Source organism: Alligator sinensis, unplaced genomic scaffold, assembly GCF_000455745.1.
Source record: "Alligator sinensis unplaced genomic scaffold, ASM45574v1 scaffold495_1, whole genome shotgun sequence".
Classification (NCBI taxonomy): domain Eukaryota; kingdom Metazoa; phylum Chordata; order Crocodylia; family Alligatoridae; genus Alligator; species Alligator sinensis.
The window spans coordinates 486,220-513,619 of record NW_005842931.1 but is presented as its reverse complement, the minus strand read 5'-3'; the positions used below and the strand labels follow the sequence as shown (position 1 = coordinate 513,619).

General features: G+C 47.8%; 1 protein-coding gene across 1 annotated transcript; it reads left to right on the top strand.

Annotated features, from left to right (window-relative positions):
* Nucleotides 1-2,732: 2,732 nt before the first annotated feature.
* LOC102382101 (tumor necrosis factor ligand superfamily member 10-like) lies at nucleotides 2,733-21,686 on the top strand. The gene is given in 6 exon segments (XM_006036219.3): nucleotides 2,733-2,828; nucleotides 2,830-2,973; nucleotides 13,667-13,813; nucleotides 14,561-14,597; nucleotides 15,591-15,698; nucleotides 18,024-21,686. Coding segments are annotated over 6 exon segments (975 nt in total). The 3' UTR covers nucleotides 18,467-21,686.
* Nucleotides 21,687-27,400: the final 5,714 nt, after the last annotated feature.

Genomic DNA, 27,400 nt, shown 5'->3' with positions numbered 1-27,400 from the left:
GAGTGATTTCCCCTGAGAACAAAGAAAAGAGCAGAGCAACTTTTGAAGCTTTCCTTACATAGTAACTTCGTTGTATAAAGGACAAGTCATCCTTGCTACCTTGATTGAAAGGCCCTATCCTGAACACTCTTTTTCCTTGTTACTAGAATATCATTTGTCCCTGGACAAACATATGGAAGACACCAATCCTCCTTCAAAGTGCATGTAGTCTAAATCTGGAATGGCAAGAGGGGTAACTTGAGGCCTGAAGCAAGGAAGAGATGTGCCCAAGGTCACATGACAGAGCAGTAGCAGAATGAGGACTAGAAGCCAGGGGATAGAGCTGGGGGCACATTTTTGGTGAACGGTAACTTTACCAAAATACACTAATTTGGAGTGACTGAAAACAGTTCATGGCTTTGGGATGAATTAGGCAAATGGTTTTGCCATAGAAAAGAGGGAGAGGGAGGAAAGGGGATTTCTGAAAATTCCAAATATTTTCCATTGACATTTGCTGTTCAAATTATTGTATATTTTTAAAGGATTAAAAAACGGTTAAGGCATCCCAAACATAAACTTTTTTGTTTTGAGACAAATGAAATATGTTGTTCACCAGCAGTTAAGTTCTTTTGGTTGCTTTTTCCTTTTATTGTACCTGCAGCATTTTTTTCTCAGGATTGTTCTGTGCAATGGCCAAACCAGACGCATTTGTTATTTACCCCACCTGACTCCTAAGCCTGTCTCTGTCCACCACCGCCCACAGGTGCTAATTTTGCCTTCCATTTCTACTTGCATAGCCTCTTCACTAGTTTCACGGAAGGCAGAGCAAGCACCTATCCAGTGTCATCTCTGACATATGTAGATCAGTGACTGTCTCCAAGTCACTGCTCAAAGGCCTTATCTATCTGAATCAGTCAGAGTATTCTGGCTCAGATCCTCAAACATGTTTAAGCACATAGAGATCTCAACATAATAATTGGGAATATTGGTTTTCTCTGATTTAAAAAAAAATCCCCAATTTTTGGTTAAAAAAGTAACCCCAAATCCATATTTTTCCATGATTTAAATGAAACACTACTAATATATAGATATATTATATATTAGTGGTGTTTCCTTTTAATCATGGAAAAATGCACTTACTTTTCTTTAACTGAAAATTGGGGATTTTTTTAAATCAGAGAAAACCGGGATCCCTGATAATAATCTGTATGTTAGCATTTATCCCCATCCAACTTTCATTTTAATTCTTCCACCCATCACCGACAGTTCTTCCTGGAGATAGAGTTTCACAAATTAAAGAGAGTTCTTTGATTTTTTTATTTACTAATTCATATGTTGTCACCTTTTTAAACCTTTGTGTCCTGATACTTGTGTGAATTGAATGTTTTGGTACTTTTTAAACCTTGTTTGTATATTTAAGGTAATATTTATTCTCCACGTTTAGCAACATTTATGATTATTTACATGTATTTGATTTTCCTACCCCTTGATATCATGAAGTGCTTATGAGTTGTTCTGATTTATGTAGTCCCAGCAAAAGTTGTGTTCATTTCAGTAGGAATCTTGGGGCTGCAGCTGGGGGCCCCAGATGAACAAAGCCTTTGTTCCTACAAACACCTCCTGGGTCATTTTAGTCACATTCCTTCAGCATTACTTAGAACTAGTGCATTATTTCCTTCTGTGAGTTGCAGCCAAACTGGGTGGTAATATATACACAGGAGGAATGGTTTCATCTGCTATAAATGCAAACACCTCTAGAGTACAACACAGCAGCTGGGTAACAGCAACACACAACAGCATGCACATTTAGGCTGAGAAGGAAGGAAGTGTCCCCATGTCCCAGTGAAAGCTCTCCCTTTTCACTCCTTTTAGCTACAGAAAAATAATGGAGCAGTTTTTCTAGGCAAGGAACTCAGAAAGCACACACGTATGGGTTTCTGTTTGAAGTTTCTGGGTAATTCTTGTGAATCACATTTGTAACCCTAACATTGTGCAGCACCCTGAGGCACCCCTCAAAGGGATCTCTGAATGGTGCTTGTAAACCTAACAGTGCCAACATGGTGTGGTGCTCTGTGGCATCCCTTGAAAGGATCTCAAGGCAGCCCAGGGTGCTGCAGCCCCCCTCATTGAGAGTCACTGCCTTAGGGCAGCATTTCTCAACCTGTGGGTCGTGACCCAAAAGTGGGTTGCAAGGGTTGTGAACAAACCTTAAAAATGGATTCTCCTTTCAAGGAGAAAAGCATGGGACACTGTGGCTTTTCCTTGCAGGCTGGCAGAGCCCCAGCCTGCAGGGCTGCTTGGTGGTACTTGCCCCGCACACTGCGGGGCTGGGGCCTGGGGGCAGCCGGCCGGGAGTGAGGGCACTGGGTTGAGACTGGCAGCCAACATTTACAACTGGGTCCTGGTACAAAAAAGGTGGAGAACCACTGCCTTAGGGAAACAAGCATCTCTGTTGCTCCCAAGTGGCAAGGACCTTGGCTGGTGCGTGAGGGAGAACAAGCGCCGCAGGAGCAGGGGCTGCCCCCACGTGTTCTCTCTGGGGTGCCTTTTGTTTGCGCAGTGACCTGAACTTTGCCCGGGCTGAAGCAGCGAGATCTGGCCGGGAATCAAAAGCCTCTTGGAAGGAGGCTGCTGGAGCTGGAGCCGAGAGCCGGGGCCTCCCCTCCTCTCCCCTCCCCTCCGGCGCACGCACGCACGCACCCGCTCGAGTTTGCTCCCTTCCCTGCGGGGAGCGGCGTTCTCCAGACCATGCCATGGAGCCGCCCGCGCAGAACAACCAGTTCTTCCGCTCCGACAGCAGCGACTCGTCCGCCTGCATGATGGGCCCGGCGGCCGGGCGCGGGGAGCCGGCGCGGGGAGCCGGGGGCGGGGAAGGGGCGGCGGAGGCAGCCGTGCAGCCCGCTCTGGATCGCCATGGCCGTGATGTCCATCGTGGCCCTGCAGATCGCCTCCACCACCGGCCTCTTCGTCTACTTCACCATGTCCATTTCCAAGGTGAGTGAGTGTGTGCGTGTGCACACATATCAGTGTGGGGGGGGGGTGACAGGCGCGTGTGAGAGACAGATGTGTGTGAGTGGGTGGGTGTGCGTGCGTGGATGTGAGAGAGAGAGAGCCATGTGGGTGTGAGACAGGTGTGTGTGTTTGTGTGTGTATGTGACAGTGTAGGTGTGTGTGACGGGTGTGGGTGTGTGAGAGAGACACACACACATAGATCTGTGTGGGTGTGACAGAGTGTGTATGACATCTATGTGTGTGTGTATGAAACAGGTGTGTATGAGACGGGTGTGTGTGTGCGTGTGACATCAGTGTGGGAGTGTGTGACGGGGGTGTGAGACAGATCTGTGTGAGAGAGACAGATCTCTGTGCAACAGATGTGTGTGTGTGTGCGTGCATGTGAGAGAGAGATCTGTGTGCATGTGAGACAGGTGTGTGTGTTTCTGTGTATGTATATGACATCTGTGTGTGGGGGGTGATGGGTGTGTGTGGGTAAGAGACACACACACAAAGATCTGTGGGTGTGACAGGGCTTGTGTGTGTGTGACATCTATCTGTGTGTGAGACCGGCGTGCAGGAGACGTGTGTGTGTGTGAGATTGTGTGCGTGAGAGAGATCCGTGTGGGTGTGAGACAGGTGTGTGTGTTTGGGAGTATGTGTGACATCAGTGTGGGGGGGTGATGGGTGTGTAAGAGAGAGACACATAGATCTGTGTGGATATGACGGGGAGGTGTGACATCTATGTGTGTTTGTGAAACAAGTGTGTATGAGACAGGTGCGTGTGAGAGAGAGAGAGCGGGGATGTGAGCAGCTGCAGTGTATGAGCTCTTGGGGATGCTGCAGGTCCTGGACGTGAGTGGTGGAGCTCGCAGGGGCACTGCAGACGCAGCCCTGGGCCAGGGCAGAGGGCAGGACAGGGTAGGCGGGCCCAGGTCGTGCACCCCGCAGATCATGCCCCAGCAGGGCACCGTGGGGCACCGGGCTCTGCATCATGGACAAGGCAGGCGAGACCTGATGGCTGCGGAGCAGGCCATGGGTGGCTATCAGGAGCGGCCTCCCAGGCAAGCAGGCGGGGGCGACCCACCTGCCTACCCGCCTCGCCAGGGCCCACACCCCTGTGCAGGTGCCAGACACTGCTGGACTTTTCCTGTAGAGAAAAGCGAAAGCAGATGGTGCCTGGGCCTCATCTCCTTTACAGGAAAGGGAAGGGAAGGGTGCAGGGAGCCTGCAGGCTGGAGCCGGCCCTGGCTCTGGGCTTCCCTAGAACAGTTCACAACAGCCTAGATGGCTCTGGCACGCACAGAAATGCTGGTGTCCCCTTGGCAGCTTGGCCCAGGAAAGCCTCCATCCTATCCCTGCTGGAGCCAGGATGTTTTACAACCCCTCCCCGCCACAAGTGAAAGGGGCTGTGGGGGTGGGGGTCAGTATTGCCCTAGAGTTGGAGGAATCTCTCTGAAAGACTCTGTAAGACCCAGCTCTGTGTACATGATGAGAGAGGAATGACCCTATTGTTTCTGCCTGGGAACTGAGATGGGCAAAGAGGATCTGTTGAGCAGCAGCCAGAAAGAGCGGGGTGACTGGGGAATGCAGCTCTTCCCAGACACGACTGTTAAGTTTGGGATTTGTTGCCTAGATGCTGTAGTGGGGCAAGGCCAGCAGGAAGACTAGACAATGCTTCTCAGGCTCAGGGGAGCCCTCAGTAAATTAGAAGCACTTGATGTCCTCCATCACTTCTGTGAACTGAGTGGCACCCAGCTTCAAAAACCAATTAATATATAATAGTGCTTATGAAGGGGCTGGGCAATGGGAGCAAGGACTAAGCCTGAGCCTGGACTTACCTTGTTATATCTCCCTAATCTCCAATCTCAAGGGACCCCAAGAGTCTCAAGTTGAGACTCACTGGACTAGAAAAATGGGCCAGAAGTGACCAGTGAAGTGCATTGTACATGTTGGCTGGGGGACTGTTCTCCTCTGGAACATCACCTCTTGGGTGAAGCTGCTCTTGGAACTAGTGGCTGGGTCTGGTATGGCAAAGAGTCAGATTACCAACTAGGGTCTTGTGTAGACGAAACAAGGGGAATTTGTGCATGACACTTTAAAGCAAGTTAAATGCTTTTGTACCGCTTTAATGGTGTTGGTGTTTGCACGTGTCAGTGTCGTATTCCACAGTAATTCCAGCCACTGTAGCAAATGCGGTGGCATAATGTGCCTTAAATGACTTGGGGCACAGCAAACTAAAAGTCCTCTGAGGAGTTTTAGTTTGCTGCCCTACAGCTGCAGAGCAAAGCACCAGGCTCCATGCAGCTCAGGGGCTCTGCAGGAAGCCCGTGCAGGCAGCCTGGCATCAGCCTGGGAAGACAGGCTCTGCCCAAGAAAAAAAGAAGTGGCAAGCTTGATCTTTTTTTCTTTTTTCCCCACCTTGGAGCCTGCCTGCCTGAGCTACATGGGGGCCTGGCGCTTCCCTCCGCAGCTGTGGTGCCCCCCGGGACCGCCCGAGCCGGGTGCCTGTGAGCGGGTGCTGCTGCAGAGGGAAGCACCAGCCCCCACCCACAGCCCAGGGATAGCTCCACCTGCCAGCAGCTCACTCTCCTCTCCCTGCCACCAGAGAGCGAGGTAAGTTCAGGTGTGTGCATGACAGGGGGTTTAAAGGGCCCTAAATTGAAGCAGTGTTTTTAAAACCTCACCGCTTCAATTTAGGGCCCCCATTTCATGTACACAGGCCCTAGGAGCCTAACCTAAAGCCCACAAAAGTCACTGGAAGGATTCCTGTTGACTTGGATGGGCTTTATCTCAGACAGTGGGGTGATCTGCTAGCTAGGAGATCAGGGTACTAGGCTACTTGATTCAGAGGTATGATAAAACCTGGAACAGCCTGCCACCGGAGGTGGTTCAAGCGCCTACATTGAACACCTTCAAGAGCAAACTGGATGCTTATCTTGCTGGGATCCTATGACCCCAACTGACTTCCTGCCCTTTGGGCAGGGGGCTGGACTGGATGATCTTCCGAGGTCCCTTCCAGCCCTAATGTCTATGAAATCTATGAAATAATAAAGAGAAATTGGTTTCTGTTTAAGAATTACAGCCTGAATTCCTTTTAATTGTAAGGTTCCCACTGACTTCAGTGGGAGTTTGAGTGTAATGGTGTCCATATCTTTATCTTTGTGCGCTTTCACATTTTTGTTGATTGGGGAACTCTTGGCCATCAGAGACGTTAGCAGGATCACTACGTGGAAGTGGCTTTTTCAGTGTATAAACAGCCTGTTATCTGGCAATACATCTGTCTCCGGACTTCCAAAGTACACCTTCTTCCAAAATGGAGGGGTACTCCATTTTATAAACTCATCAGTCATAATAAATAAGCCATGAAGCCACAATCCTTTCTTCTTAGAGCAGTTAGATAAAGCGTTTCACAACCTGATGAAGAGCTCTTGGAGGCAGGAAAGCTGAAAAATGGGGGGCAGCATTAGTTCAGTTTAATTCTTCCTAAATTGAAGTGGTGTTTTTAAAAGCCCACCATTTCAATTTAGGGAGAACTAAACCGAATTAAACCCCCATGGCATGTACAAGCAGCCTATAACACCCGCATGTGATTCACAGAATGAATGCAGAGATTTCAAATAGGAATCCAGTGTGTCAAAACCATTGCCACCTGCTGTGAGCTTTCTGAATTCTTTGCAACAAAATGGCTCTATTATTTCTCTATAGTCAAATAAATGAGGGAAAGGTAAGAACTGGCAATTTCCCGGAGGTGTCTGGAGATAAGCAGACATAAGTCAAAAAGGTAAATATACATAAATTAGCAAATAAAACATCAAGGAACACTCTATTTTGAGAAACTATCTCAAGGAAGAGCTTCAGGTGAGTGGAAAAATGAAAGTGAAAGAGAAGTTAGGTGTGGACAGACACTAACACCCAGATCGTTATGTTTCAATACCTAGATGCTTGTTTGAGGATCTGGGCCAAAGGATTAGAGTTAAATCAGTTAGACAAAGCCTTTAAGTAATGACATGCCATGGGAGTTTGTCACTGATAAATGTGCATCAGAGTTTATGCGAGGTAGGCTCCTTTGACAATTTTACTCTGTACCTTTAGGTAACATATCACCATCAGATTTGGCATTTACTCTTTGGGCTGCAAAAACAGCAGGTCTCTTGCATCAGATCAGATCTGTTAGCACTTTTAACTAGGTATAGTCAAGTAGCATGCATAAAGAGCAGTCAGGTTTGGAGCCCTTAGAAGCAGCAGCTGTACAGCTGCAGTCCCTTCTGCAAAGAGGTCACAGTTAAAAGGCCTGATGCTTCAGGCAGACCCCTATGCCCAGGTTGGGACCCTGTTTACTTCACTGGGGCACTGTGCAGGCTAAGGCAAAGCTTTGAAACAGCTTAGAGAATTGGGGCCTCAGAAGCCAAGTGACGCAGAAAGGGTAAGTGGAGAGGGCCACAGAAAAAGCAGTTCTCTCAAGCCATGTTAGCTGGCTGGTTCCCCATTGGTGACAAAAGTCAGTGGGGAGGCAAGGATGCATTATGGAGAGCAGAAGCAGTCCATCTTGATCAGGGGTTGGCAGGGTAGGTTAATCGTCATAGACAGAGGAAGATTACTGTATTAACAGAGGGTCAAGGATTTTCATAGCTGTTATGTTTTATTGGAAGCACTTGGTCCAATAAAAGATAATCACCTCTATGAATTTCCTTATACCTGAAGAAGAATGCACTGCATTTGAAAACTTGCTTAAGTCTATCCCAGCCATGCAGTTAGTCCAATAAAAGATATCCTCCACAAAAATTCTTGACTCTCATATATTCCCTTGACCATTACAGCTACAACATGGCTCCAACATTACCTTGATAACAACAGTCATTTTTACAGGATTATTATTAGAGTAGTCAAGGAACGTGACCCCACTGTGCTAACATCATACAGTCCCCAAATTGGAACATCCCTGCCTGAAAATGCTGACAGTCTAAGGACAAGATGGAGGCAACAGGAGGTTGTATCCGAAGAATGAGACTGCATTGACCATCCTGCCCCCTTGCAGCTGCTCTGGGTGCAGAGAGGATCTGGAATCCCTTTGGACAGGTTCTGAATACAGTCTGTTTCATTTTCCTATAAGCTAATGCCTTTCCTGTTTCCAGAAAGTGTCCCGTTTCCATTTCCTAGGATTAAACAAAACACAGTGGAGAGGCAGGACTGGAGGTGGGATTGGTGCCATATGGCAAGGATGTGTTTACAGGAAAGTGTTGGATGTAGGAGAAGCTATATTAAAATTTCCTCAACTGGCTTGGAGGCTATTTTATTAGCATATAATAACCGGATCCTTTATCAAAATTCACAGCCTTTCCCAGGGTCCTAGTCTGAGCCAGCTGCTCAGATCTGTCTCTGATCTAAAGGAAGATTCCTGGTGGGGCAGGTTCTAATGGCCAGAGAGTTGTGGGGATCCTGGAGTGCTGAAAATGGTGTTCATTGGAGCCTGCTGGAGGTGGTGGTGTGTGGGCAGAGTGTGTGCAATGGAGCAGGCAGTGATTCAGGAGAAGATGATGATGGTGGGATTTTGGTGCTGTTGAGATGACTTGGTGGAGACCAGGGGATGTCAGTTATTTTTTGTTAGCAGCATTTAAGGGGAGATGCCCCCGCACAAAATCAGGCAGGTCCAAAACCAAGTGCTACACCTGAATTAGCCAATTTTTATAATCATATTTTTCATTTACTTTAATTATTCTTTTCCCCTCCCCTGTGACAGAGGCAATGGCTTGCAGCCTCCATAAACACAGCTGCGCTACCTTTAAATGAACTCATCTACTGAAGCCATGGCTCTAGGGCCTTATGCCTCCAAATAAAATACCCATGGAGCTGAGGGTGGAGAGTCTTGTCCAGCTTCTGCTGATGCATTGAAGTCCCAGCTGCCATAGCTCCCTTGCTAGTGTGGCCCAAATTAGCTAGGATAAATGGAAAATGGGTTTGGCTATGCAGGCTGGAGTCACACTTGCAGCATAGACACTGTTTTACACACTGAACCTGGAAAGGACTTATGTAAATATACCTTTTGCATGTGAACACTTGCACCTGGAGGGTGTTGTGCAGACTGGATAGTAGACATATCACAGCTAGCTTCAAACTAGCTAGCACAGGTACTGCTAGGAGAGTAATCACAACTGCATGGCTGCAAAACCCAGCCAAGAAGCTGGGTAAATTCTTAGCCACTGAGCCTTTGAGCTACTGCAGCTACGCTGGGGACAGTATCTGAATTAGCTAGCTTAAAGCAATAAATATATTTTCATGAAGTGTAGTGAAGATGTTCCCAAAGGCTGATCTACTGCCGAAATGATGTCAGTTATGCATGCAACATGATTCAGTCTCTGAAGGCCTGACTGGATATAGCAAAACAATAAAACAGACACAGAAGACTGTATGGCGCATAAAGTAAATGGAGAGAGACAGAGAGAAACTTTTCTTCTCATCAGTTCTTTCATTACAGCCCTGGGAAGAGAGTAAGTTTATGTATTATATTCCAAGGAGAGCAATGTTGAAGCCAATGGTGCCCCTTCAAACTATCCAAGTGCTGAATTATTTTAAGTGCATCGTCAGACTCTCCACCATTCCTTTCTACATACCCTTTTCCAGGGACATTTTGGCAGGGGATCTCAGCCTGCTGCCAGGCTAGTTACCTGTCATTGTTTTGCAGACACTCCCTTCACCCCACTCCACCCTCACAGTTGAGCACTGCCATTTTTATTATTATTTGTATTACAGTAGCACCTAACAGCCTCAGTCAGGGTTCATGGTCTGATCGTGCTGGGTGCTGTACAAAATCAAAACAAAACCACAGTCCTGGCCTTACTCCAGCTCCATGTATGCTGAAAATGTACCAGGAGTGAGACAGACAGGAGTCTCATTGGATCTACTTGTTCATGAGATCAGGAAGACTGATATAGTGGGACTGTGCTCTAGGACCAGAACTGAGGAAGGCTGTCAGGATTCCTGGGTTCTGCTCTTGGATCTGTGGGGGAATGTGCTCTGGAGTTATAGCAAAGATGACAGAGACAGTGGTTGGTAATGTTTTTCTGGAATGACCCAGCTTGGGTCCAAGGTGGGACAGTGCTATGCCAATTCTCCCCATGCCCCAACCACAATGCCGCATGGGCAAAGCTGCTAGCCAACCAGCCACAGATTAGCATGGCATGGCTGAAATCCCCCTGCTCTGCAGAACATATCCAATGTCTGCATGGGCTGTATCCAGCTGCCAGGTTGTCAGTTGGGTAGGTATTGCAACAATCCAGATACTGGGGTCCCGTGTGCAGTAAGTTGGTATGAGGCTAGTCTCAGCCCATCCCTTCCTTCAGGCCCCTTGGTGGCTGGCTGGCTGAGCAGGGAGGCCAGGGAACAATCATCCGGGGTTCAGCCTCCCGCTTCTCCCCACTTAGTCGAGGGTTTCAGCAGGGTTGAGGCACATTAACAGAGGGCTAGGAAGGGGAAACATGCAATGCAGCTCCCCAGGCCACCCCTCCACAGGGCTGGGACCCAGCCATCCCTCCCCTGCCACAGCCTAGTAAGTATTTCTAAGGGTCTGTCTGAGCCAGTGAGTCATGCCGTGCACTCAGGAGACAATAATTTGACTGCAGATATAAACAGCTGGAGGGCAGCTCAGGGATGTGTGCTTGCCACAGATGGAATCCATTTCACAATACCTGACCTAATTCTCTGGTGCTAATTAAAGCAATGGGAGAGCTGCCCAGTTCATTCAGTGCAGAGAGTCAGGGCATACAGGCCTTCCAGGCTCTGTGCTCAGTGCAGCTCAGCTTTCATGTTCCATAAGACTCAGCTTTCCTCCTCTACTTATCTGGCAAGGAAGGCTTAATCTTTGCCTTCCAAAGCCTTGAGCAGCCTCCTCAACAGAGCTCAGCAGCTGGTGTCTCCTGTTTCCTAAGGACAGTGTGCCACGGAAGGGAAATTCTGCCTCAATGGCAGCCCCCATGTCAGGTTCAGAGACTTTTGCTAATAACGTGATTCACAGCTGGGGTAGGACACATTCTGGGTTAGGGCTTGGGTTTGGGGTCTTGTGCACTGACCTGCAATAACCAGCACCATAGGGCTGCCAGAAAAAGGAGGCCTTTTGCCTCTAGGTCACTGGTCCTGTTCAGCCCAGCTTGGTAGCGGCAACAGATTTGTCCCCTGTCTTGGTGCAGGAAATAATCTGGGAGTCTCATGAGGTATCCCTGTCTCTGGTGACACTTGATGGCAACCTCAGTAGAGGTGCCAAGAACTGAATGGGCTCTAGAGCCTGAGCTCCTTTGGTGCCAATCAGTACTATGGCATGGAGAGCAGAACAGTACATGGAAAGCTTGGATTCCTGGTGTCAGGTTTGTTGGAGGAGAGGAAGTGAGAGAGAATCCAGGGGGTTTAGGCCAGGCTTCTCTGCTTATTGAGTAAAAGATCTTTCCCTTATAACTCTGCCTGCCTATTGTGTTGTTTGTTACTAATGGACTGTGGGCTGCATTCCTGGGGTAAATAGATGGGGGTATTTTTGTCTGCAGAATGATCAAGCAGGCCTATATTACACGCACACATTCTGAGGAGAAAAAGCTCAAAACAATAGGGGTCCCATGGTCTAGGCCAGTGCTTTTCAACCTTTTTTTTAATTTTCAAACCCCTACACATTAGAGAGTCTCTTTTTTTACCTTGAATTACTACTACTGTTGAATCTCCCTTACACACCTTTGGCTTTTTTCCACCCCCTCCCTTCCCTGCTTTACCTTTTGTTTTCCTAATTTATACCTATTTACATTCTCACTGACATCCTGTCACACTTTTAGCTTCTCTCATTCCTTGGAGTCTCAGAACAGCAGAGACTCCCTTATGCCTGAAGAAGGGTGACTGCACCCAAAAGCTTGCTAAAAACTTCTTTCCAACTACTCAGTTGGTCTAATAAAAATACATCTACTCAAAGAGCCTTGCCTGCCTAAAAAATTAGAATGGAGGTATGGATGGCTTTGGAAATTTTGAATGGAGGTACAAGTCCCTTTGACTTGTAAGTGTGGGTATTAACTTACTTTTGATTGATCATAGTAATCTTTTGTGGACTCTTTAGACATAGTCTGCAAAACCCCAGGGGCCCAAGGACCACAGGTTGAAAATCGCTGATCTAGGCTGAACAACTGGGAGGAGCTGTTCAGCTGGAAATGGCTCAAGTCATCCCTTGTAGATTGCTGTAGATATTTATACAAAAGGTGAACAGAAGTGGTCCAGGGATGTGAAGGAGACTGTGCCCATAAGGAGCTTCTGCTTCCTATTAGGTAGAGCTCAGCCTTTGCAAAGCATGGGAGAGCAGTCTTGTGTATATGAAACAGTGCTCAAAGCACCAGACCCTGAGGGTACTTCATGCCCCAACTTTATCAAGTCCATGGTGCTCAAGATGCTCAGCACCAGACTGGCAAGAATTGTAAGTGACGGAAAGTCTAGTCACAGGAACACTTCAGCAAAGAGCCACATCCCTGCTTGTCTCCCAAGTTCAAAACCAGCTCTGAGCAGAAGCAATAAATGATTCTAAAGGCAGAAAGAAAAGTGTGGGAAAAGCAGTTAATTCCAGGGACTGACTGGCCTGTTCACCAGCAAAGCCTGCAGGGCAGGGATGCAACACTTGGATGGGACAGTCTGCAAACAGCTTACTTTATCACTGCCTGTCTTCTGCCTGCTCTGGAAGAAAGGGCTGGAGAATCATTAATCCAGCATCTCAGCCAGAGTTGAATTCACATGCCAACAGAAACAAGGCTGCTAGCACATACAGCTGAGTAGTGCAATGCACTGCAATTACTCACGCATGTTTATTAGAGAAGTACTCTTCCAGACCTGGGCAACAGCAGGGCTTCATTTCACTGATCAGCAGGCCAGGTGGGATCCAACTACTGGCATTTTTTTGCAACCAGGACAGAGACACAGATCTAAGTCAGCAATCCGGGAGGTTCCAAAATCATGAGTTGGGTTCCCCAAGATCACATGAGTGGACAAAAATCATGAGACAAAAAAAATGTTAGCTTCTCTCGTTGCCTTACACCTTTGGAGCCTCTCTGTTACTCTCACATCTTTCAATATTTTCCTCACAGTCATGAAAGCTAGAGTGTAATTTTCAGATGACTCCAGAAGCTGGAGCTTTAATGAAAACACCAAATATCATGCAACTAGCAACAACATTGTAAGATTTATTAACAACTACTAAGTCTGCTACTGACAATGTGCCTATTAATGTAGAATGGCATTCTGATAGCAACACCGGAAAGAGCTTTCTTTGCTTAAGGCTCCCAATGCTTTGCAGAAGCAAGTGAGAACCATTCTCTCCATGATGGAGAGAATCAGGGGAGGCATGAGGCACAGAGAGGATCAGCAACTCAGCTACACATACATCAAGTCAGCAGTAGAGCTCAGGGCTTGAATCCAGGGTTTATGACCTATCCCTTGGTTCATGCTGATTAGTACCAAGACATTAGCTCAAGGAAAGAACTAGACAGTCTCTTGAGGTTCCTTTTGCCCTATGTTTGTAGGATTTTCTCTCCTCTCAGGATCTCAACCTCTGGGTTCAAAGAAGCTCACTCAGGCTGCATCTTAGCCCTGTGCTCTCTTGGATCACATGAACCTAACGCTCCCTTATGCAAAGGACAGAGCTGGAGAATGAAGAACTGATTCAGTCAATCTTTTTATTTCCTAGCTAAAAGCCCAGACGCAGGGTAGCTCTGAGGAGCTGAGATGTTTGCAGCTTATCAACAGACTGCAGGAGATATCTGACTTGGAGGAGCTGATTGGTAACCAGTCCTGCCTCAAGCTGGCCAGCAGCATCAAGTCCTACGTAACCATGGTGAGTCCATGAGGAATCCAGGGGATCAGCAAGGGAGCGCTCTGACCCCAGAGCAGCGCAGAGGGTGACATCCTAGCAATAGGTTCTGGACAGGCCAGTCTCCACATGCTACCATTTCTAATCTGTTCCCTGATTAAGAGGGACTCCAAATTGTTCCCACCTGGTAAGTTCATGCGTCTCCAAGTGTCTAGCCAAAGCCGCCATCCTGACTGGAACCACCTTGTTGCCTGTGCAAGCAGCAAAGATAAGGAATGAAAGAGTCACTGAGATTCTGCTCCTTCTCTCACACCTACCACTGACTAGCTGGGAAAGCTCACTTCTGCCAGTCACAAGTAGTGTCAACAACAGGTGCAGCTGAACCTGCATTGAACGGGCTTTAACAGGCCAAGCACCAAAGGAAACCTTGCCCTGAACAGGACTTAGTCCTGGTTTCTGAAGCCAACATAGCATGTTGCTGTCTACACTGGCTGTTAAACCCTGTTGTTTGCTATTTCAACTGCACTTATTGTCAGCAGTGGCATGAACACAGCTTCTGTGCCTCAATTTCACCATCTATTCCTTCTTTGAGAGACAGGGGGAGGGATTGTTAAGCCTGACGTACTAGTATCCAAGCTGATCAGTGGTAGGGGAAAACAGAGTAGCAGTGACAGGAGATGCTTGTAGTCTGATGGCATAGTAGGTAGTGATAAGAGGGCACAGGGGAAGATCGTTGTTTCCTCTAACTCACAGGACCTTTTTCTCTTCCAGGTGACAGAGAATGTTATGCGCAGAAGCGCGCTTAAGGGTGAGTTTCCAGCCTATGTGGGCAGCATCCTTCCTCAGAGGAGACTGAAATAGCCTTATGTGTTTAGAAGTGCAAAGCACTGAACAGCAAACTGGGCTGGGCTGGGCTGCTCTGGTCCCTGTTTAGTCTGTGGTGAAGGGCCATGTTGGCCAAAGCAGCCTATGACAATGCAGGCTGTTTTGCATGGCCATCAAATACATGCATGCAAAGCTCTGATTTGCACGTGCACAGTGACTGGTGACACTCAACTAGTCTGCTTCCATTTAGTTTCATTTCCTGGTTGTGGTGTGCTGACACAGAAATACAGGACCTGTCTTCCAGCCGTTCACTCCAGGGCAGCACCTGTTCCATTTAAATTGGAATCGTGCCAGCATAAAGGTGGTGCAAGAGAAAGGGGAATGGAAGCTGCTGTGTTTGGGCAGCAGAGGAAGATTTCAAGCCAACAAAACCACTTTGGCATTTAAGCATGTGGTTACAGCTTAGACTGTCAGCTCTTTGGGACAGAGACTGTCGTTTATGATGTGTTTGTACAGAACTTCATGGAGCAGAGATCAATGTGGCTGGGGCCATTAAGTGCTGTAGAGATTTTAGCAACCATGAGCATTAGACCATTTGATAAAAATATTTCTTCCCCAGAAAATCAGACTGGGAGTTTCAAAAAGGCTGAAGTTGTTGATGCCCCAATACTGTGGAGTTCCAATGAAAGTTCAGTACCTGACTCCTTTCAGCTTCCATATACACATCAGCATTCAACCTGATACCCCACACCTGCTCAGTCACTCTAAGGAGCTGCAGGTTTTTCTTTAGGGCTATGAAAATGTGCAGGAGAAATACCAGCCTTCTCACCAGTCCCTTTTCACCTCCCCATAAATACTTAACGAGAGCTACAAGACTCACTGTGCTGGCTTCCCAGCACTGAAATGGGGCCACGGCTCAGTTCACGTGAGCTTCCTAAGCTGTAGAGAACTATTTGTTCCTTTCCTTTCGCCATAGAAGCCAGGAGGAGCTATTTCAATACCTCAGATGGACCGCTGGCTACAAAAGCACCTACCAAGTCCTCAGCCCATCTCACGCTCAGGCAGCAGAAGCCTCCCCAAGGTGGTAAGTCTGGATTCCCAGTTGGGGCCAGAACCCAGCCATAGTCGCTGGTTTGGGACAGAAATAGAGAACTATTAGCCAATTGGGAGGGATGAAGAAGTGGCCTTTGGCTTGGCGGGGGGGAGCAGGGGGATTTTCTTGGCAGCTCCAGACAACATTGCCAGATTTGAAAAGTGGAAATATACTGGAATCCCAAAATTATTGCATTAAAAAGGAAATTGTCATACATTGCAAATATGTCATTTTTTTCCATCTTTAATATCTGATCAAAACATTTGCTCTTTATGGCAATGTGATCATTGAAAAGGATCTTTGAAAACTTGGCGCTCTGGTGTAGTGCCCGAAGACTGGAAGAAGGCCAATGTGGTGCCTATCTTCAAGAAAGGGAGGAAAGTGGATCCGGCTAACTATAGGCCCATCAGCCTGACTTCTATCCCGGGGAAGATCTTAGAAAAGTTTATTAAAGAGGCCATCCTTAATGGACTGGCCGACGTCAACATCTTAAGGGATAGCCAGCACGGGTTTGTTGCGGGTAGGTCTTGCTTGACCAATCTCATTTCCTTCTACGACCAGGTGAGCTATCACCTGGACAAGGGAGAAGAGATTGATGTCATATATCTTGACTTCAAAAAAGCCTTCGATCTGGTGTCCCATGATCGCCTCTTGGAGAAACTGGCCAATTGTCACCTTGGCTCCTCCACGATCCGCTGGCTGGGAAATTGGCTCCGGGGTCGGACCCAGCGGGTAGTAATCGATGGAAGTCGCTCATCGTGGTGTCCTGTGACCAGTGGGGTCCCCCAAGGCTCTGTCCTTGGACCCATACTGTTCAACATCTTCATTAATGATGTGGACACTGGAGTCAGAAGCGGACTGGCCAAGTTCGCCGATGACACCAAACTTTGGGGCCAAGCATCCACACCAGAGGACAGGCAGGTTATCCAGGCTGACCTGGACAGGCTCAGCAAGGGGGTGGACGAGAATCTGATGGTGTTCAACGCCGATAAATGCAAGGTTCTCCACCTTGGGAAAAAAAACCCGCAGCATCCTTTTAGGCTCGGCAGTGCTATGTTGGCTAGCACTATGGAAGAAAGAGACTTGGGGGGCATCATTGACCACAAGATGAACATGAGCCTGCAATGCGATGCGGCAGCTAGTAAAGCAACCAAAACGCTGGCTTTCATCCCTAGATGCTTCTCAAGCAAATCCCGGGCCGTCATTCTCCCCCTGTACTCGGCCTTAGGGAGGCCGCAGCTGGAGTACTGTGTCCAGTTTTGGGCTCCACAATTCAAAAAGGATGTGGAGAAGCTTGAGAGAGTCCAGAGAAGAGCCACGCGCATGATCAGAGGTCAGGGAAGCAGACCCTCCGATGACAGGCTGAGAGCCCTGGGGCTCTTTAGCCTGAAAAAGCGCAGGCTCAGGGGTGATCTGATGGCCACCTACAAGTTTATCAGGGGTGACCACCACCATCTGGGATGACGAGGTCGAATGGTCACAAACTACTTCAAGATCGTTTCAGGCTGGACATAAGGAAGAACTTCTTTCCTGTCCGAGCCCCCAAGGGCTGGAACAGCCTGCCACCGGAGGGGGGTCAAGCGCCTTCATTGAACACCTTCAAGATGAAACTGGATGCTTATCTTGCTGGGATCCTATGACCCCAGCTGACTTCCTGCCCTTTGGGCGGGGGGCTGGACTCAATGATCTTCCGAGGTCCCTTCCAGCCCTGATGTCTATGAAATGTATGAAATCTATGAAAATCATTTCACTCAGCCTCACACCTTAGAACTTCAGTATCTCAGTTGAATTTCATTTCAGGATTGCTGTCCTCTGCCTCTACACACTTGCTTTTAGAACCACAGTCATGAGTGAAACATGCCTCTGAGTGACTACAGGCATAAGGGACAAGGAACAAAGACAAAGACAATTTTCTGTCAACTGAAGAGAGAACTTTGATCAAATAGAAATATTTTCTTTCAAACAAAAGCACCTTTTGTAGTGCCTCACATTAAACCTGACACCCTACACTCACATAGGTTTTGGCCACTTTGCAGTTATCAATCTGACATTGCATAAGAGTCACATTTGCTTTATAAATATATATCACACACCTGGCAACACCGGCTCCTTGTCACCTGAGGAGCTTCTTATTTGGAACATCCCTTGTTCTTCATGTTCCTGACATAGAAACAAGTCCAGACTTGACACCTGTTTCAGGACAGTCTCCTTTATGCACTCCATCCCTAAAAAATACAGTCTACTAGCTCAGTGTGTTCCCAAAAGTAGACTGTAGCTTGGTCCCCTCAGTGACTTCTACCTGTGTTCTCCTTTTAGGAAGCTCAGAGCACTTCAGGGAGCTCCCCCAGTCCTGCCAACACCCCATCACTCAGTGGGAAGACCGAGCCATACATTCCCATCTTCAGAACATCACCTATCGGGACGGAAAGATGCGGGTGAACCAGGCAGGGAAGTACTATGTCTATTCCCAGATCTACTTCCGCTACCCCAGTGAGGATGCCAGCACCCGTGTCTTGGGACACCAGCTGGTGCAGTGCATCAACCGCAAGACCACTTACAGGCAGCCCATCCTGCTGCTCAAAGGTGTAGGCACCAAGTGCTGGGCACCGGAGGCTGAGTATGGCCTGCATGCCCTCTACCAGGGAGGCCTCTTTGAGCTCAAGGCTGGTGATGAGCTTTTTGTCTCCGTCTCATCCCTGGCCATCGATTTTGATGACACAGCAGCCAGTTATTTTGGAGCCTTCCAACTTGATCTGTGATGGGTCAGGACCTGCTTTATGACTGCTTCCCATCAGATATTTCCTTTTCAGACTCTCACTGTTGTCACCTGCTACCAACCTGCACAGCCCAGCTTTGCTGAACATGTTAGAGACTATGGACATACCTGAGCTGGGTGACCCTGCATGGCCCGGCAGCCCATGGCTTCTGTGATAGGGATGCTGGGCCTGCAGATGGTAGCCATGGTGATCACTCCCTGTAAGCTGTTCTGACTTAAAAAGATGGTGTCACAGTTTTGTTCCTGCTTGCTGTTCTCTCTGGAAGACACAGCTGAAAGCTCCTATGGAACAGCCAAGGGTGGGGGGAGGGCATCATGCCTATAACACCTCTTGGCATCCCATCATGAAGTCAGCTACAGGCAGCAGAAACAATTTGGGCACAGATTTCTAGTGAGAGTAGGGCAGGGCTCCTCACCCTGCCCTTGGTATCTGGGGGCCTGGGGTGCTGGTGCAAGGAGACCCCCTCATCTACTGTGAAACTCACTTGGATGAGCCTTGAGGGGGTAGCAGCTGGGATGGGGGGAGAGGGCATCAGCCAGGGAAACTAGTCCAATGAGCCAAAGGTTAATACCAGTGACTGCCTTCTACATTCTAAGGGGGCTGCAACAGGATACTGCAGCATCCAGTGACAACTCCCCCCATGCACACCAGTCTCTGCTATGAAGGCCACCTCCTCAGACATCCATCTTGCATCTGAGATAGGTAGAACAAAAGCATGAAAAATGGTCAGGGAATCTCTCCAGTGTCTCTCAAGTGCACAGGCAGACAGAAGAGCTGGAGTGGATCCTGTGGACCAGCCAGTCCAATAACTCTGTTGAACATAGAAGCAAGGAGTATGCAAATGGCACTGAAGCCTTGCACATCAGCTCCCTAAGGAGTCAGGATCTCATATAAGAGACACAGGAAGAGACATGTGAGCAGATTTCGGCCTGAAGTAAGCAAGCAACTGAACCGAGGTGCAGCATCCAGATATGAGGCAATGGGTAACACCAGTGGAGGTGTGAAAGCTGCTATTTTCTTCCCTCCTCACCCAGTATGCAAAAGGCATGCTGCTGCCAGCATGGAACCCTGCCCCAAGGAAGGAGCTGAGGTGGAAAACACAGTCTGATTTGTTGTTAGGACCTAATAAGTCGCATCTGATCCAGGCCACACCAACTTTGGAGCCTCTGAGAGGGCAAGCCTCTCTCAAATGAACACCTGGATGCCTAGGGAGACAATGCATAGCAGCGCTCTATGAGGGGACGTACCATGTCACAGCACAATGATGCATCATGATCCTGTGTAAGACTGTAACAATGACACACAACTTCCCTTTGAGATCTCTGTGTTGAAGAAGGGGCAATCCACTGTGGAGCTAAATCTACATCCTTCTCCCAGCAAGTGATACACAGCTTTCTGGGCCTGGCATGCCAAATTCCATACATTAAAGCAAACTATGCAGTCTCATCTGTTGGATTAAACAGTGCTGGGAGCATTGGGAAATAAGGGAGGGAATCAGAAAGCTGGGTGTGAGAGCACAGTGAAGCATACTTACCTTGGCAGGAAAATGTAGGTTAGGGTTGTCCCTTCTCTGTTCCCCTTGCCTCTCTTCACAGAAAGGTCTGAGACAGCCAGGAGGTATTTAGTAAAACAAACACCCACCCTTGCACTGCTTTAATGAAAGGTGGGATTTTAACCCAAGATAGTTAAACAGATGCCACTTTGCATATGGACTAAATCAGCCTGTGTGTCCGAAATCAGTTAAGGTTTGTTACCGAGTTAAGCTGACTTGAGTCCCTGCAATTGGGGAGAGTGGCACCAATGGTAGAAAATCATGTTTTAAACCAGTCTAGTGAAGTGAGTGCTTAAGCTGTGTAGACAAAATCTGAAGCAACTCTCTGTGCCTTATAGCAGCTATGCACACATCTGATCCAGCATCCACCCCTCCTTCCCAGTAAACATTTGACATCTTGCCTGTCTTGAGATGGTTTAATAGTAACAGATTCTGAGTTGGCACCTCAAACCCCAGCATTTACAGCCCCAGTGACTTGGTATGTGTGGTTATCAATGGGCAGGGAAGAAAAAAGATGGTTTAGATGTGATTAGAGGTGGGGTTTGCTGTTAAATCAACATGACCTATTACAGTGCCATATAGTAGGTTTGGTCAAAAGGTTGGGGCATGTGGGTATGAGGAGAGGATGCCTGTGTTGAAGAACATGCAGGAAAAAAAGACAAATGTCTCTCCCTAACAACATTTAAAAGCTCCCAAAAGTTAATCTGTGGAAACAGTATCTTCACACTGCACGGATCTGCCTCCTGATGAAAGAGTCACCAGGAACACAAAGGTGCATCCCACACGTGCCTGTCCACACTGGTGCTACAGATACACCCAGGTTGGTGCTCAGATGTCTGGGGGTGTATCCTGCAATACTAAGAGTAAAGCGGAGATGCTCAAGGAAGAAGTTTATGGTGGACTGTGGGAGAGCTCATCTGGCCTGTTGAGCTCCTAGAAGTGGTTCAGCCCACAAGCACATTTAGCGGAGGAGCTGCCCGCAGTGTCGGCTCCTCATGTCTGTCCATTCCAACTTTTTTCCAAAGCGTGTTTTCTTCATACTTCCTTACTATCAGCTCCATGAAGCCAGCATAATCAAAAGCCTGCTAGTTGGATTCTGCTCCAGTTCTTTCATCATCCAACCTAAGCTACGGCCTTGCCTTCACTGGAATTTTAGCCACTGGTAGTCGCAGTTCACACTACAGTAACCTGGGTTTTTTTGTAATTTACCCCAAGGCTGACTGTATTATTAATGCCGCAGATGAATAAACCATGCCTTCTATTAGGAGGTCTTCTCTGCTACAGCTACCTCCTGTCCAACTAAAATCCCAGCCTAAGCTAGGCCTTAGCTTCCACTGTGGACCCAAATTCTGCTTTCAGTCACTCTACAACTGGAAAGCCACTAAGACTGAGAGCAGAATTTGAATCTGGGACCAAATCAAGGCTGGTTATATCATTCTATGCTGGCTTAAAGATACTGCTGCATCCCAGGTGGCTGATCTGCCTTTCACTTCTGTAAATAGTTGTGTATTTCCTGTATCATACGAAAGCCACTAAACCTATTGATGTGTACAAACATGTCTGAGTGAAGTATCAGTTCCTATGAAGGAAGTGAACATGGTGTGTGTTATGTATGATTCATGTGCTGGTTAAATAAACTGCATTTCCAGACCTGAGTTTGCATCTCTTTATGGAGAACAAAGTAACTTGGTTGATATAACAAACACTGCCTGACCTCCAACCAGACACAGACTTGTTGGCTCATGCTGGCCAGACTCTGCAACAGGCTACTACTCTCTCTGCCACTGCTCTGCCTTTCATTAGCATGATCTGGGGGAAGGTTAGAGAGCATGGAGTTTCTACTGCACATCAGTGCCATTTGCCAGTCCCTTAGGAAAGGTGAGAATCTTGCATGCCAAAGCCAGACTATGGCAAAATGTGTAGCCACAGACCCATGTAACAGAAAACAGGAGTCCTCAGTTCAAGGCTAGCTGACCTCAAAGAAAGCAAGCTAGGCTCCACTGAGGTCAATGGGGATTTTGATTTCAGTGGAAGTGGATTTTACCCAGTCTTCCTACTGGCCACTCTCCAGGAAGCAGAGGACTGACTAGATAGATGGTGCCAACTGAGTATTTTCCTTTTCAGTAGCACTCCTGGCAAAAGCTCCCACACGCACTACAAACCAGATCCCTCCAACACCTCCAGAAGAGACTCTAGAACCACAGCATGAACTTCTGCACTGAAGAAGTCCTTTCAAATCTTTACCAAGGCAACAAAGCAAACTCAGTACATATGGGCCATTGCTCACTGTACATCGTACCCTTCAGACCCAGGGGAACTTTGAGGTTGGCTCTTGTCCTAGTCTCAAGAAAAAAAAAAAAAGAGAGGTCATTGTGGCATAGAGCACTTGGTCAGAGAAATACCCTCCATGCCTCCGCTCAACCAGCCCCAAGCTATGAGCTTTCTTCCTTTAAGCTCATCCATTGGGCTCCCCCCTGCCCACATTCTACATCTGCTTCCGCTTGGTAGCAAGTCTTGATCACAAGAGCTTTATTACGAAAGAAAGTCCCTTGCGGTTAAGGCACATGACCACCCCCCTCAGGTGCTCTGTTTCAGTTTCCAGTGGTGCTGCTTGGAGCAGTTTAGAATGAGCTTGCCCACAGAGACTCACGTGATTCAGACCTTGCAGGAGCAGACAATCCCAGGGGCAAGGATCCCCCACTTCCCTGAAATCTGGATACGCTGGAGCAGGCACTGTCTGCTCCATCACTTGAGCCCTCCCCATCACCAACATGCTGGGCCCAAATGCTCCTCATGTAGTGTCCTGGTCCCCAGGATAGGCTCAGGTGCAAGACTGTGATATGGGTACTCACGGACATGGTCATTCTTGCACTTTCATGTGACCCCACACTGTCACCAGGTCAGACCACATCCCCAAGTAGACTTGTCTCCCTTTGAACTGCCCCCTTCTCCCTCACAGCTGGCTGGGTTAAGGTTGCTCCCTGGTTGTTTTGTTTTTTTCCTCTTCCACAACAAACACGATAGAAAAGGAACCACAAAGGTGCGGTGGAGTTTTAAATAACTGCTTGCAAACGGTGTAGAACATGCCAGGCCTAACTCCATACACACTGTGCTACGCAGTTACACTGTGCTGCTGGGGATTTTTTCTAGGGCTTCTTCACATAAAACACCAAGTGCCATGAGAGGGCTCACAATATTTTTTTAAAGGAATAGTACCCAAATCCTACACACTACCAAACCCCATCCAGTCCTTCAAGCCACATATCCTTCCACTTGGTATAAAGGGGCGTTAAAATGCACAGATATACAACATGCTACAAATTAAGTCTGGGCTAGTTCTCACTGGATAAGACCTTAAGAGAAATCATAGCAGCATCTTGAACGTGTTACCAAATTTGCCCATTACTTTGGGGTGTGCTCATTTATTAGGGATAGTTTCTAGGGTCTTGGTGATTCTGTCAATGTGCTGCTTGTGTTACTATACGGAGCTGTATCTCTCCCTTCTGCAAGCCCTCACCCCCAGTGGAGCTATCTTGCAGGACTCAATCTCAATGGGCTGGGTTCCTCCAGTCACCAAATCAGTCATACACACAAACACACACAAATTAACGTGACACGCCTGACCTGGCCGGGCTGATCAGCATGGACAGGCTGACACCCTCATATGCCAAGAATCAGTTCATCAGAGCAACAATAAACTGCAGTCAGACACAAGCACACAGGTGAACAGAATCCCTCTGAATCCGGCTGGGTGTCCAGCTGACACCCTCATGGGCCAGCATTCAGTTCATAAGGGCACATCTGAGTCAAACTGGGTCAATCAGCCTGTACAAGCTGATCCCCTTATGTGTTTCAAACTCAGCACGTCCCAATCTTTGGCCTCTTGATGAGCAGACCCCACAATAATTTGGGCTTCACAGGGATCTTTAGCATAGGTAAAAGAAGCGTTGCTGCAGAGCACGGGAGGAAAGAGAAGCAGAGAAGGAAAAATATACCCAATTACTACCAGTTTGACTATAAAAGTTATTTATTGCTAAGCATATGAAATATATAATAGTACTAGTAGTAATAGACATGCAAAAGAAAAACAAACACCAACAATGACAATACTACCCTGGTTTCACTAAGTATTTGGGGAAACTTAGCTCAAGCTTAACTGATACAGTTCAGGTTCAGAAGTTTATGCCTAGAAAGAAGACAGAGAACGCTGGGATCTCACCTAGTCCACGGTACTCAGGCTGCAAAGCTGACAGGCACAGTCCGTAGCACAATCCTTGAAGAGAGAGATGATCTGTTCTTCCAGCGTCCCAAGAACGACAGGGGATGGTGTCAGCACAGGGGTTTTCTTCTTCTCCTTCTTTCCTCCTGCTTCTACTTCTTTTCCTTCCTTTTCCTCTTCTAGCAGCACACACACTTACAGATTTTTATACCCTCAGTTCAGCTGCTTCGAAGCACCCTCAGTAGTGTAAATCATTGTCTTTTCTATTGACAAGGGGTTATCTGGTTTGGACCATCTCAGGAAACTGATTGATAATCAGGAAACACTTAAGATTAGGGAGTAACCCAAATACTTGGGAGCCAGCTTGAAATTCCTATGGGTGGCAGATATACTGATGGGATATCTCATGGTTTCTTCAGGAACAATAGATAGCTTGCAGCATCAGGATTTTGGATTTTTACTTGTTGTGCACAAGCCTCAGCTTAGCATGACTTTTCCAGATCTTACTATAGTCTTTTAACAGACTTAAGACAATTATTGGGGTGCTCATAACCTTTTGTGGAGAGGACTCCCACCAGTCGTCTCGGGAAAGATATGACAACACCTGGGATTAGGGCTCCAGCAGGCTGGATGCTGTGATGAACCCTTAACCATTGTTCAAATGTTGCCCATACCCCCTCTGACTCGGTCTCTTGCCTCAGCATTCCCTAACCCGGCAACCGAGTTTTAGTCAATCAAGTTTAAATAGGCCTCCCATAGTGGGACCGGGGAATGTACGGCCCGAGATGCCTATTAAACTTAGAGCTGTGTGTGTGTGTCTGGGGGGGAATCATGTAAATGAATGGTCATCTGGTTCCATCTCGGATGTAAATGAGACCTAGGGCAGTTGATTCACTCTTGTCACCCTTATCTGGTGAGGGTCTTAGGTGTGTCTCTCACTGCATCTTAATCAGTTTCATTTAGGTAGAGGAGGGGAGGGGGGGGGTGAGTCCTTTGTGAGTCAGACAGACTGCATCCTGTGCCCCGATTGCCCAAGAATACAGAGATGAGACGTAACAATTGGCACCTGTGTTTTCTAGCATGGCTGTATTAGCAACACTACCTCTGCTTTGGAGCTGGAGCTGAAGCTGGAACACAAATGTTCCACTGAGCTTGGATCATGTCCATTTCCCCCAAGCTTTTTTAACCCTTCTCATCACCAAACAGACAGCTGCCCTTTCCCAGTCAGTTCTGCAAGACCTCTGCAGCTCTCCTCTGCTCCACTGTATTCCTGATTTAGGACTTCTCTCATCCCAATCTCTCAGATTCAAAAATCATGAGATTCCTTCATGGTCTCTTTGGCCTATGCTGATTTTTGAGCTCCTTCAGGGTGGGCAAGGGAAAAAAGGAATGCTGCCCACTCTCCGACATTGAGTGAGGGGATTTGGGCCTTGCTGCAGCAGCTTTCACCCCATGTCTATCAATCCTCTGCCTAGCAATTGATTCTGCTACCCCCACCTCCAATTAATCCAGCCGCCCCCCCACCCAGTTCTGGTCCTCCCCACTTCATCCCAGAAACCCTCTCCCCTAGGGCAGGCAGCTACAGTTGGTTGCCCTTTCCCAGACTAGGGAAGGTAGGAAATTGGAGCAAAAGGCAGCTTCTGGGCTTTCTGCTCCCCAGCCTTGCCTGGTAAAATGATGTCATGAAAATCTTTAGCTCCTCCCTGTAAAATCCCTAATTGACTGCCCTCCCCAGGAAGCAGGCAAATGAAGCAGGCAGCCAATCACATGAAGCTTTACCAAATATTGGAGAGAGGGATATTGCTTCTTGCTTTATCTTCAGACCAAGTCCAGTTATGGTTGAAACCTTATAACTAATGAAAAAGGTCCTCATCATCCTTGTCACCAACTGTTGCATGTTTGGCCTCCTACCCAACACAAACCATGTACATTTTTCTATTCCTGAGGCTGCAGACATGGAGTAGGAACACTGCATTGTGAAGGGTCATGAGGGTCATGACTAGGTCATACATAGCTGAATTTACTAAGTGTATAGCAACAGGCCAGATCTAGCTACACATATACTGATTCTTGGACTGGTTTGTGATGGTTTCCACAGCAAAAGACACAGGGAGCACCCCTAGAGGACTCTCAAACTCTTTGGAGCAATACTACCTTTCAACAAATGCACCATCCTTTTAGGGTGCCGTGGCACTCAGCAGCCATGGACTGTGATCCTGGCAAGTTGCATGAGCTCAGGGTGGTGCAGACCTTCAACCACCTGCGTGCTGCAGGAAATTAAGCCAGTGATCCAGTGTGTGATGCTTTTCCCTTCTATACTCAGAAAACTTTCATAGATTCATAGAAGTAGGGTCGGAAGGGACCTTGTAGATCATCAAGTCTGATCCCCTGCCCTGGGCAGGAGAGAAAACTGGGCTCAAATGACCCCAGCCAGGTAGATGTCAAGCCTCATCTTAAAGCCCCCCAGGGTAGGAGCCATCACCACTTCCCTTGGAAGTTGGTTCCAGATCCTAGCCGCCCTGACTGTGAAGTAGTGCCTTCGGATGTCTAATCTAAACCTACTCTCTAACAATTTGTGGCCGTTATTCCTTGTTACCCTGGGAGGCGCTAGAGGAACAAGGTCTCTCCCAAACCCTGCTGGTCTCCCCTGGTGAGTTTACAGACGGCCACCAGGTCCCCCTCAACCTTCTTTTGTGAAGGCTGAACAGGTTCAGGTCCCGTAGCCTCTCCTCGTAGGGTCTGCCCTGTTGTCCCCAGATCATGTGGGTGGCCCTCCTCTGGACCCTCTCAATGCTGTCCACATCCCTCCTGAAGTGCGGTGCCCAGAACTGAACACAGTACTCCAGCTGCGGCCTGACCAGTGTTACATAGAGGGGGAGGATCACTTCCTTGGCCCTGCTTGAGATGCATCTGTGGATGCACAACAAGGTACAGGTAGCCCTACTGACCATGACCATGCATTGTTGGCCCATGTTCACCTTGGAGTCAATAATGACTCCAAGATCTCTTTCTGCCACCATGCTCTCAAGAAGGGAGTTTCCCAGCTTATAAGTGTGCTGCTGGTTCCCACTGCCCAAGTGCAGCACCCTGCACTTGTCAGTATTGAAACCCACCCTATTTTCATTAGCCCACCCCTGTAACCTGT